At 34.0% G+C, this 17,074-nt stretch overlaps 2 protein-coding genes across 2 annotated transcripts; one reads left to right on the plus strand and one right to left on the minus strand.

Moving 5' to 3' along the window:
* Positions 1 to 1,116: 1,116 nt before the first annotated feature.
* Positions 1,117 to 4,914, minus strand: LOC145121505 (uncharacterized). Its single transcript, XM_079057242.1, has 3 exons — positions 4,630 to 4,914; positions 4,196 to 4,578; positions 1,117 to 1,159 (listed from the first exon to the last, which is right to left on the minus strand). The coding sequence occupies exons 1-3, from the start codon at positions 4,912 to 4,914 to the stop codon at positions 1,117 to 1,119; spliced, it is 711 nt and encodes a 236-aa protein (XP_078913368.1).
* A 6,676-nt stretch (positions 4,915 to 11,590) lies between these two features.
* LOC145119252 (ABC transporter G family member 15-like) lies at positions 11,591 to 16,668 on the plus strand. The gene is made up of 9 exons (XM_079054874.1): positions 11,591 to 11,990; positions 12,419 to 12,498; positions 12,584 to 13,045; positions 13,314 to 13,436; positions 14,923 to 15,054; positions 15,119 to 15,403; positions 15,489 to 15,761; positions 15,843 to 15,950; positions 16,057 to 16,668. The coding sequence occupies exons 1-9, from the start codon at positions 11,684 to 11,686 to the stop codon at positions 16,405 to 16,407; spliced, it is 2,121 nt and encodes a 706-aa protein (XP_078911000.1). The 5' UTR covers positions 11,591 to 11,683; the 3' UTR covers positions 16,408 to 16,668.
* Positions 16,669 to 17,074: the final 406 nt, after the last annotated feature.

A 17,074-nucleotide genomic window follows, 5' to 3' on the forward strand; every position in this document is an offset into this window, starting at 1 on the left:
TGTATCTGTATTTGTAACTTATTTCTTAGGGACCTCATATGTAAAATTTTAATTTATAAGGACCACTTATGTAATTACAAGTATTACTGGTATATTAGTTTCTGTGATGACATTTAAATTATTTTAGCATTCCACTTTCAGTTTTTCATATTATAGCACTATACTTTCAAAAAAATTATCTTGTATGTAGCATTAAAAAAAAATCAACCGTGTAGCACACGGGTTATAACCTAGTATAGATATAAAACCCTCCCATAACTAGTCTTCGTATCCTTTTGACCAATATTTTTGGACTAATATCGGTACAACCATATAGATGCATCAGCATATATTAATATGTAGAGATTAAGGCCCACGGGGACTTTCATTGCCCCTTAAGGATGGGCTCCTATCTAAGGTATGTCGGCCGAAGTTAGTTGAACCTCGTCATAATTAAATTAAATGTCCATTGATTGGTCATAATGCAATGATGATCTAGAATTTCTGATCGAGATGTGTATTGTCATAAAAAAAATTGGTTGAGGAATGCATTTGAATGAAGACTTTTTATAATTATATTATAAAATGCTAAAAAACTTTTTTGGAATATTTCTATTTTCGTATATATGTGATGCAATGGACCATGTGAGATTAGGGATAGGAACGTAATCTACAAGAGTTGGAGATATCATTTGTTTTAGTAAAGACAAAATTGATGATTCCATATATGATGGTACTCTTCAACAAAGTATAGATGGTGTTGTTTTTTTTAAGAGGTAGATATTTTCATCGTACGTTTGGTATATTATTGAACTAGTTTATAACCAGTGTGAACCACAGTTGCGAAATCAGTTACACTTTCATACTAAAATGTCATAATTATTAATCAAATACTATAAATAAAATTAACAAAGTCTTATTAATAATAATAAGAAAACATGTTATGAGGAATAATATTTTACAAACAACTTACAAATTTCTAAATTTTTTTTATAAACAACATTAGAACTTTTATTTGTAAGTCTACCATCATCATCTAAATTTAACAATTTTAATCATTTTCTACTTTGAACTCTAGCTAGGGCAACATATAATTGACCATGGATGACAAAACATACATGTAGGATACGTAATTGACTATTTGTTTTGTAAAACATAGATGTGACGTATGCTGTTCAACCTACACAAAAGAAAAAAATAGAAAAAAGACATAGAAAAAAGAAATAGAAAAGAAGGCAACGAATATAGTTTAAAAAAAGTCAACTTATTTACACCTTATTATTTATTGCAGTAAAAAGTAATGATACGGTTTTGAAAATATAAAAAGTAAAATTAACCCTCTAATAATTGTTTGAACAAAATCCACAAATATATGCTCTTGTAGTATCTTTGATTTCATATTTCATATTTCATATTAAGATGAATAATTTAATTGTAATTGATTTTATATTTAGAATGTAATTGTAATGTAAGAAGTTTTAATCTTGAATTGGTATTGGTCTGTCATTATTTCAACGATATGTAATTGTTAATTGTTAAGTGTTAATTGTTAATGTCTTAGTTATGCATGTTAGAAAGATAATGTAAAAACTATTAAATAATATGTTTAAATGTCGTAAGATGAATAAAAGAAAATTGAAATTTGAAATGAATTAAATGCGAAAGTGAATAGCAAAAAGGTTATAGGTGACATGTATAATTAATTATGAGGTGTTAGAGTTTGACACATGTCAGTAGGAGATTCAACTTATTTATTTATTAGAAAAGAAGATGTATTAGATACACTTTGAATATGCCATATACTTTGAGTATTCTTTATTTGTTTTTTGTTTTATTTTGTTTTTGTTTTATTTATTATTATTATTATTTTAAATTTACTTATATAACTAGAGTTGTATTTTTGTTATTGAAGTAATAATAAGATGTGAAAATGAATACAAATGTTGTGATGATACAAGTATTTATACATTTACACTTATAATTAAATATTGCAAAAAAGGATTTATATTTTGTATTAACGACATAAAATTAAACCACTGGCAATGTTTGTCATGATTAATATATCAAAAATTCTCGTATTATTACTTTCATTTGTATTTTAATCGTATGTTTATAATTTTTCGAATAACTGAATCTACTCTAATAAATAAAAATCGTTTTTGCTACCTGTCATTCTCTCATTTATTATGCCATATATCATTTTGTGGTAATTTTAAATAAATTATATCCATAAGTAATTTTTTGATTATTTTGATTTTATTAAATTCTATATAACATTTAAATATAATAAATGTTATAATAAATGCATCTCAAATTCAATAATGAAACTTTCCTTATAACTTCTAAATTTCTAAATTGAATCTATAAATTTTAATTGTTTATTTATTTAAATTGTTTGTTTATGTTTAAAAGATAAATAAAACTTTAAGTTTAATAGTTAAATATTTTTCTTAATTTTCATATATATATATATATATATATATATATATATATATATATATATATATATATATATATAAACTCATGTTATACATATGTTTCACAACTAGTATTATTTAAAAACGCTAAGAAAAAATTAGTGACAAACCAACAATTACATATGGATAGTTAATATGGGATTTTGTAACCAAGTGACATATATGTATTTAGGGATATTAATAAAATTAGTTATTATAAATAAGGCCGTTGACAAAAATATCAATAATTTATGTGTGTGTTTTCTTTCAAAACAACTATTTTTTTCTTCTGAACATGGTATTTCAGAGTACCATTCATTATTCCAGACTTGAACATTTCGGATTCCGAGTGAAACAATATATTTTTATAGTTTTTTTTTTCTTTGTCAATTTAATGTTGTAAATCCAATTATCAACTTCTAACAACATATATTTTTTTGAAAACATATATAATATTATTTCCAATCATCGAACTTTTATATATATATATATATATATATATATATATATATATATATATATATATATATATAAAACCAACTTAAACTTGTAGAACTATAGAACCAAACTTATAACCCTAGGTATTAAATCAATGGATGAGATAAAAAAAATATACAATAAAATTATACACGTTTGTCCATAGAATCATATACCAAAAAAAGTATATCAGGAATTACATGTTATTAATATTGCATTAATTAGAAAAAATAAGTAGAAAAAATAATTATTTTCTTTCAAGTTAGTCAAATTGGTTTATATTAAAATAACTAAACATCCCACCCCATATGATTATACGGTCCTCCCCTCTTAAACCTAGCCCCACCAAAAGATTTTGTCGTTGTCGATTGCGATCCAACCTCACTGCCGGCGACCCTCTTCTCTTGTCTTCCTCCATTTCTATAACCTATAATCACCGACGGCTAGAAGGTGTCGCCGAGCTTGCCTGGTCCTCTAATTTACACTACATCTTCTCCGCCTTCGACGAAAAACCCTCCGCATCTGGGACACACACACAGTCGAATGCGTCAAAACCCTACACAGCCACACCGATTTCGTCTTCAGTTTAAATTTCAGTGTTCACTCGAATATCATCGTCTCCGGATCAATTGAGAGATGTTTAGAGTGTGGGACGTAAAAACAGGGACCGACTTAAAAGATGAAGGTTAGAGCATTGAGTGTAGACAACTAGTCATAACACCATTTTGATGCCACATCATCAATTGTGTTATAACACCAAGTGGGGAAATGGTGACCATGTTACATCTTGTTATAACACCAACTTTTTTCCACTTTATAATTTATTTTTTATTTTTTTTGAATATTTTTTAATTTAAACAAATATTTTTAAATATAACATAATAAATAAAACATAATGTTTAAAAATTATAAATAACATATAATAAAAATAATTTTTAAAAAATTAAAAATAACATAGCAAGTAAATTACACATGACATCCAAATTAAAAAAAAGTAAACGCTATTCGTTAAAAAAATTATCCCAACGCTATTCGTTAAAAAAACATTTTTTTTAAAAACTAAACGCTATTCGTTATCGTTATTGTTACCATAGAAGATATAATCCGCCAAGTCCTCTCGAAGTTATCTGTATTTATTTGCGTCATGAATGTCAACGACTCGATGCAAATACACTGTTGTTCCTGGTTGAAACTGAATGTGTCTGGACTCCGTTGAGATATAGTGTGCAATATTTTGTCCATTAACTTCTACTACCATGTTATATATTATGATACATGCATACATGATATATCGTAGAGTTTCTAAATCCAATGGTCGTGCTGCATGTTCAACTATATGCCACTTCGCCTTCAGCACTCCAAAAGTACGTTCCACATCCTCACGTGCTCCTTCTTGTCTTCTCTTAAAAAAATTGTCTCGTTCTTCAACCGGGTGGCGGAATGCCTTCACGAATGTGGAATACTGAGGATATATTCCTTCTGTAAGGTAATATCCATATTTGTGTTCGTTTCCATCCAACGTGAAAGGAGCATTCGGGGCCTTTCCATTCAAAAGATTGTCAAATATTGGCGACTGATCAAGAACGTTAATGTCTTTGTTGGAACCCGGAACCCAAAAAAATGCATGCCAAATCCATAAATCTTGAGAAGCAACAACCTCTAAAACCTACGAAGGTGATCCGTGATGACCACTTGCGTATTGCCCTTTCCATGCTACCAGACAATTTTTCCATTTCCAGTGTGTGCAATCAATGCTTCCGATCATTCCGGGAAACCCATGACGTTCTTCATGCGCCGCATACAATTCTTGCAAATCATGCAACGAAGGTTTCCGCAAATACACGTCTCCAAATGTTTCAACAACACCCCTTGAGAATGGATACAAACTCTCCTTTGCGGTTCTTTCGGACATTCTCATATAGTCGTCTATGGTGTCGGGTGACTCCCCCGTAGCCATCAAACGAATGGCCACAACACATTTCTGCAACGTTGTAAACCTCATCTACCTCTAGCATCGTATCTCAATTGAAAAAATTCATACCTAAACATAAATTAACTACAGTTTAATAATATAGTACATTTGTTGTAAAAGTAAAAAGAAACATGTAGTACATTTGTATTTATTTTGTATAAAAGTATAGTAATAAAGAAGCGATACCGACTTTCCAAGGCGTTGACGATCCGTAGGAACACATTCCTACTCAAACGAAATCTTGTTTTGAAGTCCTTCGCCCTGTATACACAATTATCCGCAAAGTAATCGCGATATAGATGCTCGTGTCCTTCCTCGCGATTTCTGTTTAACATAGCACGTCTTGTTAGTAGTGGGGCTGAGTCTGGTTGTAGCAACTCGTTAGTGTAATAATGATACATCATCCTAAAGAATATATCGTCATGGAAATCATTGGACGAATCGAAAGGATCCATAATTTTTTTTTTGAAGATAATTGAGATTATATAAAGAGAAAGAGAGAAGTTATGTGTAGAAAATTGTTTAGATAATAGGTATTTATATAGGAAAAGAATAATTAATTTTAAAGTTTTTTTTTAATATTAAATTAACCTTAGTCAAACGGTCTGAAATCAAAAAGGGTCGAATATTTGCCCGTTTCACCCGGTGGTAACGAGCACGATATGTAACGCGACGAGATGCAACGAGTAGGGGGGGGGGGCGGTGTTCCCTGTTGGTTGGTGGAGACCATGTGAAGAAAATACATGGAATTGGTTGTCAAGGCTTAGTGGGGGACAAATGGCAAAGTGGTTTAGTGACAATAATGGAGCTTTACACCTTGGAAAGGACTTTTGTGAGTTGTTTTATTCTTTTGCCACTTTGGTGCCATGGCTATAAATAGCAGCGTTGTATTCCGGTTTTCTTGTACCTCTAGACAACAATACTTGTAATCTTATTGTTAAGTCTATAATAAATATCTCTAGTTGCGGCCCGTGGATGTAGGATTTGCACCGAATCCAAACCACGTAATATTCTTGTGTTCTTCTTGCTTTATTTTCTCGTTTCGTTTGTGAGTGTGTGATAGTGTGTTTCCGCTGCGTGTACCCGGTCCGATTCCTAACAACTGGTATCAGAGCCTGGTTAGCGAGGTTTTGGAGGGTACGGTCGTTTTTCTGTCACACACGAGTGTACCTTATTTTTTTTGTTTGCCGTAATGGCTGAAGACAAGGTTATAATCGAAAGGTTCAATGGTTCTGATTTTAGCTGGTGGAAAATGCAATTAGAAGCATTGCTATGTCAGAAAGACTTGGACGTGGTACTCGGAGACAAACCGGAGAAAATGGAAAAAGCTGCTGAAGATGCGTGGAACTCAAAGGACAAGAAAGCCAAGGCGGTTATTACATTGTCGTTGACGAAGAGCGTTGCTTTCAACATCATGAATGAAACCACGGCGCGTGGTATGATGGAGGCTCTGTCAAATATGTATGAGAAACCATCGGCGGCTAACAAGGTGTTCTTGATGAAGGAGCTGTTCACTACAAGGATGAATGAGGAAGGCTCAGTTACGGTTCACATTAACAATCTAAATTCAATTCTGTCCAGATTATCATCTGTGGGAATTAAATTTGATAATGAGACTCAAGCTTCGCTGCTACTAGCTTCTCTACCTGATAGCTGGTCCGGAACAGTTACTGCTGTTACGAGTTCCGTGGGGACCAGTGGTATGACTTTTGAAGGGGTTAGAGATTTGGTTCTAGGCGAGGATATCAGACGCAAGAATCAAGGTGGATCTTCCTCTTCTGATTTATTAAATGTCGGAAGAGGTAGAGGGAATAGCAGGAATAGTGGGAGCAGTGGGAGTCGGGGAAAAAGTTCTTCTAGAACTTTGAAGAATGTGAAATGCTGGAACTGTCAAGAAGTGGGACATGTTAAGAGTCAATGTCCAAAGAAAGAATTGAACATTGCTGATGCTGAGAATTTTTCTGGGGATGATGCATTGTTACTCAGTATGGAAAGTTCTGTAGACTCTTGGGTCATGGATTCAGGGGCTTCGTTTCACGCCATGGACAACGGGGAAACGATGGTGAATCTAAAAGAAGGAGATTTTGGGAAGGTACGGTTGGCAAATGACGAGATGCTTCAAGTAACGGGCATATGAGATATTGATCTGGTTACTTCATTGGGAACTACATGGAACCTGAAGAATGTCAGGGTGATTCCGGAGCTGAAAAAGAAATTGATTTCTGTTGGTCAGCTGGATAAACAAGGACTGGAAGTAAGGTTTGGTGGTGGTAAATGGAGGGTGGTCAATGGTAATTCGGTGATTGCTCATGGTATAAAGTGTGGGTCATTGTATATGGTTGAGGTACCTGCTGAGGGAAGTATGACCGTCCCTGTTAAGCAAGACAAAATCTGGTTCGCTAAATCTACGGCTAAGAGAGTTCATTTTGCAAACATGAATTCTGGAGCCAATGGGATGTTAGCTGAACGAGTCGGAAAGTCTAAACCAGTCAGGAGATTCTGTGACAGTGGGAGCACGGGGCGTGTTCCGGGTACAGTTACAAAGAGCCGTTGGGTTTTGAAGACTAAGACTGAAAAATTCTCTCCTGTTGGAAGTTTGCTAAGTTTGGAGAGTGTTAGTGGTCCTCGGTGTATCTCTGGATCCGGTGGAGTGTCCAAACCGGTTGAGACAGATGATGAGTCGGTGGCGGGATTAGCCACGGCTGAGTTGGAGCTAGTGGGAGCTTCAACTGGCCCTTCTTGTACTTGATGATGAGGGGCGGCTGCAACTAGAGAAATGAGACTAAGTTTAGCTTGTTCTTGGGAACTGGAGGCTTGGAAGACTTGGTTGTTTTAAGATTACTGAAGAATTGTTGGGTTATTTTCTCCAAGTGGGAGATTGTTGGTTGGTGGAGACCATGTGAAGAAAATACATGGAATTGGTTGTCAAGGCTTAGTGGGGGACAAATGGCAAAGTGGTTTAGTGACAATAATGGAGCTTTACACCTTGGAAAGGACTTTTGTGAGTTGTTTTATTCTTTTGCCACTTTGGTGCCATGACTATAAATAGCAGCCTTGTATTCCGGTTTTCTTGTACCTCTAGACAACAATACTTGTAATCTTATTGTTAAGCCTATAATAAATATCTCTAGTTGCGGCCCGTGGATGTAGGATTTGCACCGAATCCGAACCACGTAATATTCTTGTGTTCTTCTTGCTTTATTTTCTCGTTTCGTTTATGAGTGTGTGATAGTGTGTTTCCGCTGCGTGTACCCGGTCCGATTCCTAACATTCCCCCCGTTACGACGGCGTTAAGGCCGTCCACCTCAACCCATAACGAGCAAAAACGTCCCATACCGCATGATCTTAGGTTTTTATCAATTGATTTTCCAAAATTTCATACTTGTTTCTTGTGCTCTTTGATCATAAATTAATGTGAGGATTTTTCTAATTAAATGGATCTTACTCAGACTTGATATTGATTTTTAGTCAACGGCTTCAGCGATTATTAAAATTAAGTAACAACCTTAGATCAAAATCTCATATTGCGATTGTATATTTATGACTTTTAGTGGGGATCACTTATTTTTTTGAAGGTCCCACTAATAAGTATCACTTAATTTTTTAATTATACTCCACACTTTGTAGAGCAACTGCATAATTTTTTGAATAACTTTTTTTCTACCATTATTTTTGTTTTGCACGACATGCATGAAATTAAAATTTGTTATGACAATTTATTTTCTGCTGCAGCTTCCACAATGAACATGGCATATGGTATTTGAGTGACCTTTTGTGAACCGTTGGAATCCTAAGTCAAGTAGGACTTGGAGACCAAGTAAGAATGAGTTTTTTAAACAAGTAGGTTTAAGAGTCCTAGTCTTGTTCTACGAGTCGGTAGAATATAGGGTATATATACATTGTTAGAATCGAGTTATGATTTCAGAATGTAACACAATCAAGTTGAGTTTTGAGTTATTTTCTCAATTTATCAAAGAGTTATTTTGGTTATTTGTGTTTATTGATCTTGAATTGGTATCAGAGCCAAGGAACCGAAGGCTGTGAGATCGAGTTTATTACCAGGTCAACATGTCGGATGGTGAAGATGGTGCACAGCCTCCTTCGGTGAGAGTGAAGGAGGTTGGGACAACCACAGTCGCATGTCTGATGCTTACTTCCACTAATTATACCGTCTGGGCACTAAGGATGAAAATAGTGCTCAGAATTCACAAAGTTTGGACTTCGATTGACCCATGAACAGACGATAATGATGAAAAAAATTACCTGGCAATCGGATTGTTGTACCAAGCAATACCAGAATCGTTGATTATGCAACTGGGAGATGTCGAATCAGCTAAAGTCCTCTGGGATGCGATCAAAGCTCGTCATGTTGGGGGCGATCGAGTGAAGGAGGCCCGCCTTCAAACCCTAAGCGCTGACTTCGACAGAATGAAGATGACGGAATCAGAATCGATCGATACCGTTGTCGGAAAGCTGTTCGGAATTGCGTCTCAATCAGCAGCACTTGGCGAAACAATTGAAGAATCAAAGATGGTTAAGAAATTTCTTAAATCCTTACCGAAGAAGTTCATCCATATTGTAGCCTCTCTCGAACAAGTTCTTGATCTGAAGACTGTCGGATACGAGGATGTTGTTGGTCGCCTGAAAGCTTACGAGGAGAGGGTGAAGGAAGCGAATGACGGTGGAGAAGGATCGAAAGTCCTGTTCGCCGATGGTGGAGGTAGCTCGTCGGGAATGAAGGGAAAGGGAAAGTGGAAATGATCAAATTGGTCATCTGGGTTAAATCAGGTAAATGGGTCACACGGGTCCAATAAAGCCAAATTAGCCCAAGAACAAAAACCCAATAACAATTTTGATTTATCTCAACCCAATTCCAATAATTGCAAAAAATGTAATTGTTGTTGTGATAAAAATCGGAAAAATAGGGAAAAAGACCGATCTAAGGTGATTTGTTTTCGGTGTGACAAACCGGGTCACTTTGCCTCTGAATGTCCGGAACGACTCCAAAAATTACAAGAAGGTGATTTTTCGGAAGGTGACGACGACGACGAGTCCGTATTTTGAATACGGATCGGGTTGAAGAATTCTCTAGAAGGACTTAGAGATTCGGGGGTGATTGTTGGAATCCTAAGTCAAGTAGGACTTGGAGACCAAGTAAGAATGAGTTTTTTAAACAAGTAGGTTTAAGAGTCCTAGTCTTGTTCTACAAGTCGGTAGAATATAGGGGTATATATATACATTGTTAGAATCGAGTTATGATTTCAGAATGTAACACAATCAAGTGGAGTTTTGAGTTATTTCCTCAATTAATCAAAGAGTTATTTTGGTTATTTGTGTTTATTGATCTTGATGAACAAATAAAAATTATGTGCTCCTTAAGTTACTCCTATGCATTGTGGTTTTGTGGAAGATGAAAATTGTTAAATTTAGATACTACATAGATGAAACAAAGATAAAATTGTACTTCACACATAAAAAATATTTTTTGGCTCTTTCAGACGTTGCAAGTGATGGGAGCAATGAAGCAAAATTGAAGCATTTTGGGTCAAGTACATGAAGAGAACATGTTCATATACAAAGTATATTGATATGTAACACATTTAGAATTTTTACATCACTTGATTTTACATGTATTTAATATGTGAATATTGTTCATTTATGAACATGTTCATTTATAAATTTATGTTCATCGAGGAAAATAGGTTCCAACAATACTTTTAATCATGATTTTGTATAAACATTCAATTATAAACATGTATAATATTGTATGAACATATATGATTTTGTATAAATGTTCAATATAAACATATATGCATATGAACGTTCAGGTATGAACATTACAAAATTTTGGGAACATTACCAATTTTTGGAGTTTTGTATAAATGTTCAGTTATGAACATATATTATCATTTTGTTACTATAAATTTGGGTTTTTGTATAAATATTTAGTTACGAACAAACATAACTAATTTATGAACACCTGAGAAATGTGTATAAACATTCATCAATGAACATGTACATTAGTTCAATTTATAAGTTTTTGTATAAATGTGCATAACTGAACGTATATATGTTCATAAATGTTCATCAATGAATTTGATGGGCATCTTCTTTTATTTGGAAAAAAGATGATCATGTCAAAATATATACCACCATTTTTGTGAATAAACTCCATATTTAATCCATTGTAATATGTAATTTAGTCCACATCGGTATAAGTTAAAATAAGTCTTTGGATGGATTTAAATTATTAACCCGTAACTTATCAAAACTCTTTATAACTTATAGATGTCTAACATCTCTAGAAATTTTTTTTTGGTTATTTTGTCAAACACTGAAAATGATTTATCAAATTATAACGTTTTGACACCGAATAAACTAATCTAAACATTTTTCATAAACGCAGTTTTAACACTATAAGCTAATAATAAGCTAATAAGGTATAAACTTAGCCAAATACGCTCTTAAAAATGCCGAACCTGTTTAAAAATAACGTTGTATTATTAAAGGTGTAATCTTTATGAGAAGTTGAAAATATCTTATTTTGAATTAATGACGGCACCGATTACAGTTATTGAGGTCCCTAATTTTATATCGATTTAGTTTCAATGCATAACTAAAAGACATTTACAGTCCCACAACTACCACCCAACCATTCCTTTCAAAATAAATGCAGGGCCACTCCCGCCCCACCCCAGCGCACAAATATGAACTTAAGAGAGCTAATGAATTTTCCCAATTACTTCTATTAAAATTCTTTATCTTCTTTCTTTTCAAGTAAAGGCTTCTTAGTCTCAAGATGGAGATAGAAGTCGGGAGGAGCACTGGTGGTGGTGATGGTAGCCACAACGGCAGTACAATGGCGGAACATGGTGATAGTAATGACGAAGGTGGTGGTGGAGAAAGCATGGGTCGGAGTCAGAGCATGAAGGAAAGGGCAAGTTATCTGGTGTGGCAAGATCTAAGGGTGATGCTCCCAAGCTCCGGTGATGGACCAACAAAGCGGTTGCTCCATGGTCTCAACGGTTTTGCAGAACCCGGTCGGATCATGGCTATCATGGGTCCTTCTGGTTCGGGCAAATCCACACTTCTTGATGCATTAGCAGGTTTGTTCCTTGTCTTCACCAGACAACTAGTTTCTTTTTACGTTCTTTTACTACTATGAAATATACTAGCTAGTGAGATATAGTAAAAAGAAAGAAGTTATCTTTGTATTTAACTGATCTTTGCCCATTTGAGGAAAGTCCAAGATTTGAGACATGGGCAAAAAGATTTAGGGTGTAAAAAATTACTAAAACTAGTAAGTCACTTTTTTCGAAAATTTATGGTACTTTTTTAGTGTTTTTATAAGTTCCCAATCATTTAACGTGACCCCAGGATTTGATTTTTTTCTAGATTCTCTAGATCAAACTAAAAAAATTGTATTATTGGTAATTTATATAACTATCTATTAAAAAAGTATGTATTTTGTTTGCTTACACTTTTACATATGAATTACAATATCTGAATGTGTGATTTTAATTGTTTTCGATAGGTAGACTATCAAAGAATGTGGTGATGGCTGGAGATGTTCTACTAAACGGGGAGAAGAAGAAACTAACCTATGGTGTTGTTGTAAGTGACTCCATGTGTATATATCCCTTAATTGTTTTCTTGTAAATTTTATAATAAATTGATGTAAAAGAGATAATTAATGTAGGCTTATGTGACACAAGAAGATGTTCTAATGGGAACCCTCTCAGTGAGGGAAACCATCACTTACTTAGCTCATTTGAGGCTTCCACCAACATTAACCAAAGAAGAAGTCAAAGATACAATAGAGGGGACAATATCAGAGATGGGGCTCGAGGATTGTGCAGATAGGTTGATCGGAAATTGGCACTTGAGAGGTATAAGTGGTGGAGAGAAGAAAAGGCTAAGTATTGCACTTGAAATCCTCGTGAGACCACGAGTTTTGTTTCTAGATGAACCTACAAGTGGACTCGATAGTGCCTCTGCATTTTTCGTGGTTCATGCTCTAAAAAGCATGGCTCGTGATGGAAGAACAGTCATTTCTTCAATTCACCAGCCAAGTAGTGAAGTCTTTGCATTGTTTGACGACTTGTATCTTTTATCTGGAGGTGAAACTGTCTATTTTGGAGAAGCCAAAGAAGCTATTGAGGTTTGTGAATTGTGAGTAGAGTATATATAGAACTAATACGTTTGGAGAATATATATAATTGTGTGTTGTTAAAACAACATACATACTATTATTCTACATTTGTTTAATTTGTAGACTTATCTTTTGAGAAATATAAAAGCAATCAATGCAAAAAAAAAAGTATATGCAACAACCTCAATACATGTATAAACTAAAAGAATATTTTCATATGAATATCGTTATATCACGTATGTTTTAAGTGATGATAACTGTTTATAATTTTGTACAGTTTTTTGCTGAATCGGGGTTCCCGTGTCCCATCAAGAGAAATCCTTCCGATCATTTTCTACGTTGTATCAATTCAGATTTCGATGTCGTGACAGCTACACTAAAAGGCTCATTGAGAATTCAAGTATGTTTTCCTTGTCTTTGTTTATATTTAACGTATATATAGCAACTAATTAAACACAAAGGATATAGTTTTATTTTATAAGTCAAGTAATTTAAATAAAATAAACTATTCTTTTAATACAAATAAGTTTACCGTGTTCGGTTTGCGTTAATTAAAACTGGCTAGAAGGAAAAGAAATTACATGATTGCGAAGTAAATAAAAAACATGCATGTTTGTTTACTAAAAGATGAAATAAAATGAATTATTATCATTCCTTAAAGATCGAATATGTGCCATTCATTTTATTGGACCACTTTTTTGGTTTGTTTGTTATTCCGTTAAAACCTGCCGACTTGTTTAATTGTTCAATTTGAACTGGACTCGTATGATTTAGATATTTGGATTTTTATATTAATTTGCAACAAACCACATTAATGTTATGGATTTTAGATTAGTTTTGATTACTACAATGAGAACTAATAGTCCAAAATCCAAAAACAAATATTCTTTTATTTTAATATATAAAAGAAATATTCTTTTATTATTATATTGTTTATTTTTAATATATATCTTTTAATTATTAGATAAACAATTGTTTTATTCAATGTATTTTAACTATCTAAAATAGTCATACATAAAGAAGGTAAAAGTAAAAAAATCAGTTACCTTTTTGCAATAAAATTAAAATTTCTTGTATTGTTAATATATGTGATTAAATATAATATATTTCGTATGTATATTATTTCAATTTATTTTACATTTTTTTTTAAACTACTCTACCTTATATATAGATATTAAATTAGATGCCCTATCGAACCAACTCGAATCATCCACCACCCCTTTCTTCTTGTTTTTTACTTTGCCTCCATCATCCCGATCGACACCCTCCGGTAACTATCATTGTTGGCACCCTCCGATCACTATTGTCCTCCCCTTAAACATAAACTTGTTGCTGCCATTTAGGAAAAAACCTCCTCCTTCCTTTGTAAGGTATCAACCTGATGATACCTTGATGCCCAAGGAAAAAAAAGAACAACAAAGAAAAGAAACAGAGGAATAACAGGGGAATAAAATGAAGAAGAATGAACTTGTAATTACTTGGTGAAAAAGGTCTAAATTGCTTGAATTGTGGGTATTAAAATAATTTTATTTAGTTGTCCAAATATGCAAAACTAAAGCGTTAGAATAACTTAACAAAATATGAAAATGAAATCACTCAATATATTTAATTGTACCAAACAAACAATTAAAACAACCACAATCCATAGTTTAATAAAATAGTGACATTCCAAGTTGGCGTGCAATATTGACATTGAACTTTTCAATGGGTTAAGAAAAACTATTTTAACTTTAATAAAAATGTTGGATTGAACTGGAAAAAAATACTAAAAAATTAGTAAAGTTGTATGCATTGTGAATGCCCTTAATGTAAAAAAGATATATTTTCAGGTATGTTTTAGGCATGTTATTTTATTGTTATCATTGTTTAAATGTTCTCGTTTGTAGGAAAAACGAGAAGAATCAGACCCTTTTATGAATATGGGAACAACACAGATCAAAGCAACCTTAGTAGAAAAATACCGGTGGTCAAAACACGCCGTGAAAGCCCGAGCAAGAATGAAACACCTCTCCACAATCGTAAGTTCCTTCAAACTCAAAACCTTTTCGTGTTTCCATGGCTGCTTATTATTCCCATTTCCAGCGAGGACCTGCGAGCTGGGCAAATACAGCAAGCCATGCTGGATGGTGGAAGCAACTTGACACACTAACTCGACGATCGTTCGTGAACATGTCAAGAGATATGGGATATTACTGGTTGAGAATAATCATCTACTTAGTCGTATCAATATGCGTTGGGACAATCTTCTTCGATGTGGGTACGAGTTACACTGCCATTCTTGCAAGGGGAGCTTGTGGTGGTTTCATAACAGGGTTTATGACTTTCATGTCAATCGGAAGTTTCCCTTCATTTATCGAAGATATGAAGGTACGTACGCAATCATCAGTAAACTAAACCCATTTTATGTTTTTCATCGATTTTAACAATCATGCATGCAACTATATATTTCCAGATCTTTACTCGAGAACGTCTCAATGGCTACTACGGGGTTGGTGTGTTTATACTTGCAAACTTCCTATCTTCGTTCCCGTTCTTGGTGGCAGTTTCTCTAGTCACCGGAACAATCACATGGAACATGGTGAAGTTCAATCATGGATTCTCGCGCTACGCTTTCTACTGTCTCAACCTGTTTGGCTCGATTGCAGTGATCGAGAGCTGTATGATGATTGTTGCAGCTCTTGTTCCGAATTTCTTGTTTGGGCTCGTAGTTGGTGCTGGAGTTCTCGTAAGATTACATCTGAACCATTTTCATAGCGTTTCTTGTTTGAAAAACGCTAAATATACTGAATTATTTCACACAATGTAGGGGGTTATGATGATGACTTCAGGTTTCTTTCGTCAACTTCCCGATCTTCCAAAGCCATTTTGGCGTTACCCTGTGTCGTATATAAACTACGGATCATGGGCAATACAGGTATTCAAAAGATCGCAAATTTAATTAATCCGTTTGTTAAATACTACAAGTTATAGAGATTTATGTTATTTGAGCGATCGAGGATGTACTACTGGAACTAATGCAGGGAGGATACAAGAATGATCTATTGAATTTGGAGTTTGATGGGTTATCACCGGGAGACCCGAAAACCACCGGCAGGGAGGTGATAACGAAGTTGTTCCGGATGCCGTTGACTCACTCGAAGTGGTGGGACTTGTTTGCGATATATGCGCTTCTTGTGAGTTACAGACTGACGTTCTTTTTAGTTCTCAAGTTAAAGGAGAAAGTGTTGCCGTTTTTACAGTCGATGTATGCAAAGAGAACTGTACATCGACTGAAAAGGCGAGCTTCTTTCGTAAAGTTCCCTTCTTCGAGACGATACCAAAACCTTCGCACTTTGTCGGCACAAGAGGGCTTTAGTTCTCCGATCCCATAGCTCAAAAACACGGTACATTCAAAATACATAGTTGAGATAAGAATAATAAAGTAATTCAAAAACTTGTCGTACACGCATCACTTTTACAATCATTATTACACAATTTATCATGAATCACTGTATAAATCTACACTAGCTTTAACTGTGTTTTACCAGCAATTTGATGTTTCTTTCATTTGTATACCCACTTCTATATTTTGTCACAAATGAGTTGATATTGTACTAGTACAAATTCCATCCGTGAAGTTTTGATTTGGTTTCTGTTGGATATGTATAACAAGTTCTGGACTAGGCCTTTGCAAATTAACCCTATGAGGTTTTATATTACAGGTGAATAAAGTCTATGTAACTTGCATTATATATCTTTTTTAATAATCATGATATTTCCATCTCTAGAACCCATTATTTTCCAGTTTTATTTTGTATTAATATTCAATTTTTGAATAATATCGGTTAATGGAAAAAATAAGTTACGAAGTTTCTCTCATAAAACCCTTGTCTTCCTAATAATTATCGTAGCATCCCGTTTTAGAGGTAAGTTAAATATTAATTGACCTTTCAATTATCGAAATAAGGTATTATTTTGACCTTCGTTAGCTAGAAATTAGCTAAGGGTTAATATAGTAGTCAGACTACTTTGTTAATTCCACTAGAAGTAAAATTTTAC

Source organism: Lactuca virosa, chromosome 6 (genome assembly GCF_052849685.1).
Source record: "Lactuca virosa cultivar CGN04683 chromosome 6, Lactuca_virosa_CGN04683_v6, whole genome shotgun sequence".
Taxonomy (NCBI): Eukaryota; Viridiplantae; Streptophyta; class Magnoliopsida; order Asterales; family Asteraceae; genus Lactuca; species Lactuca virosa.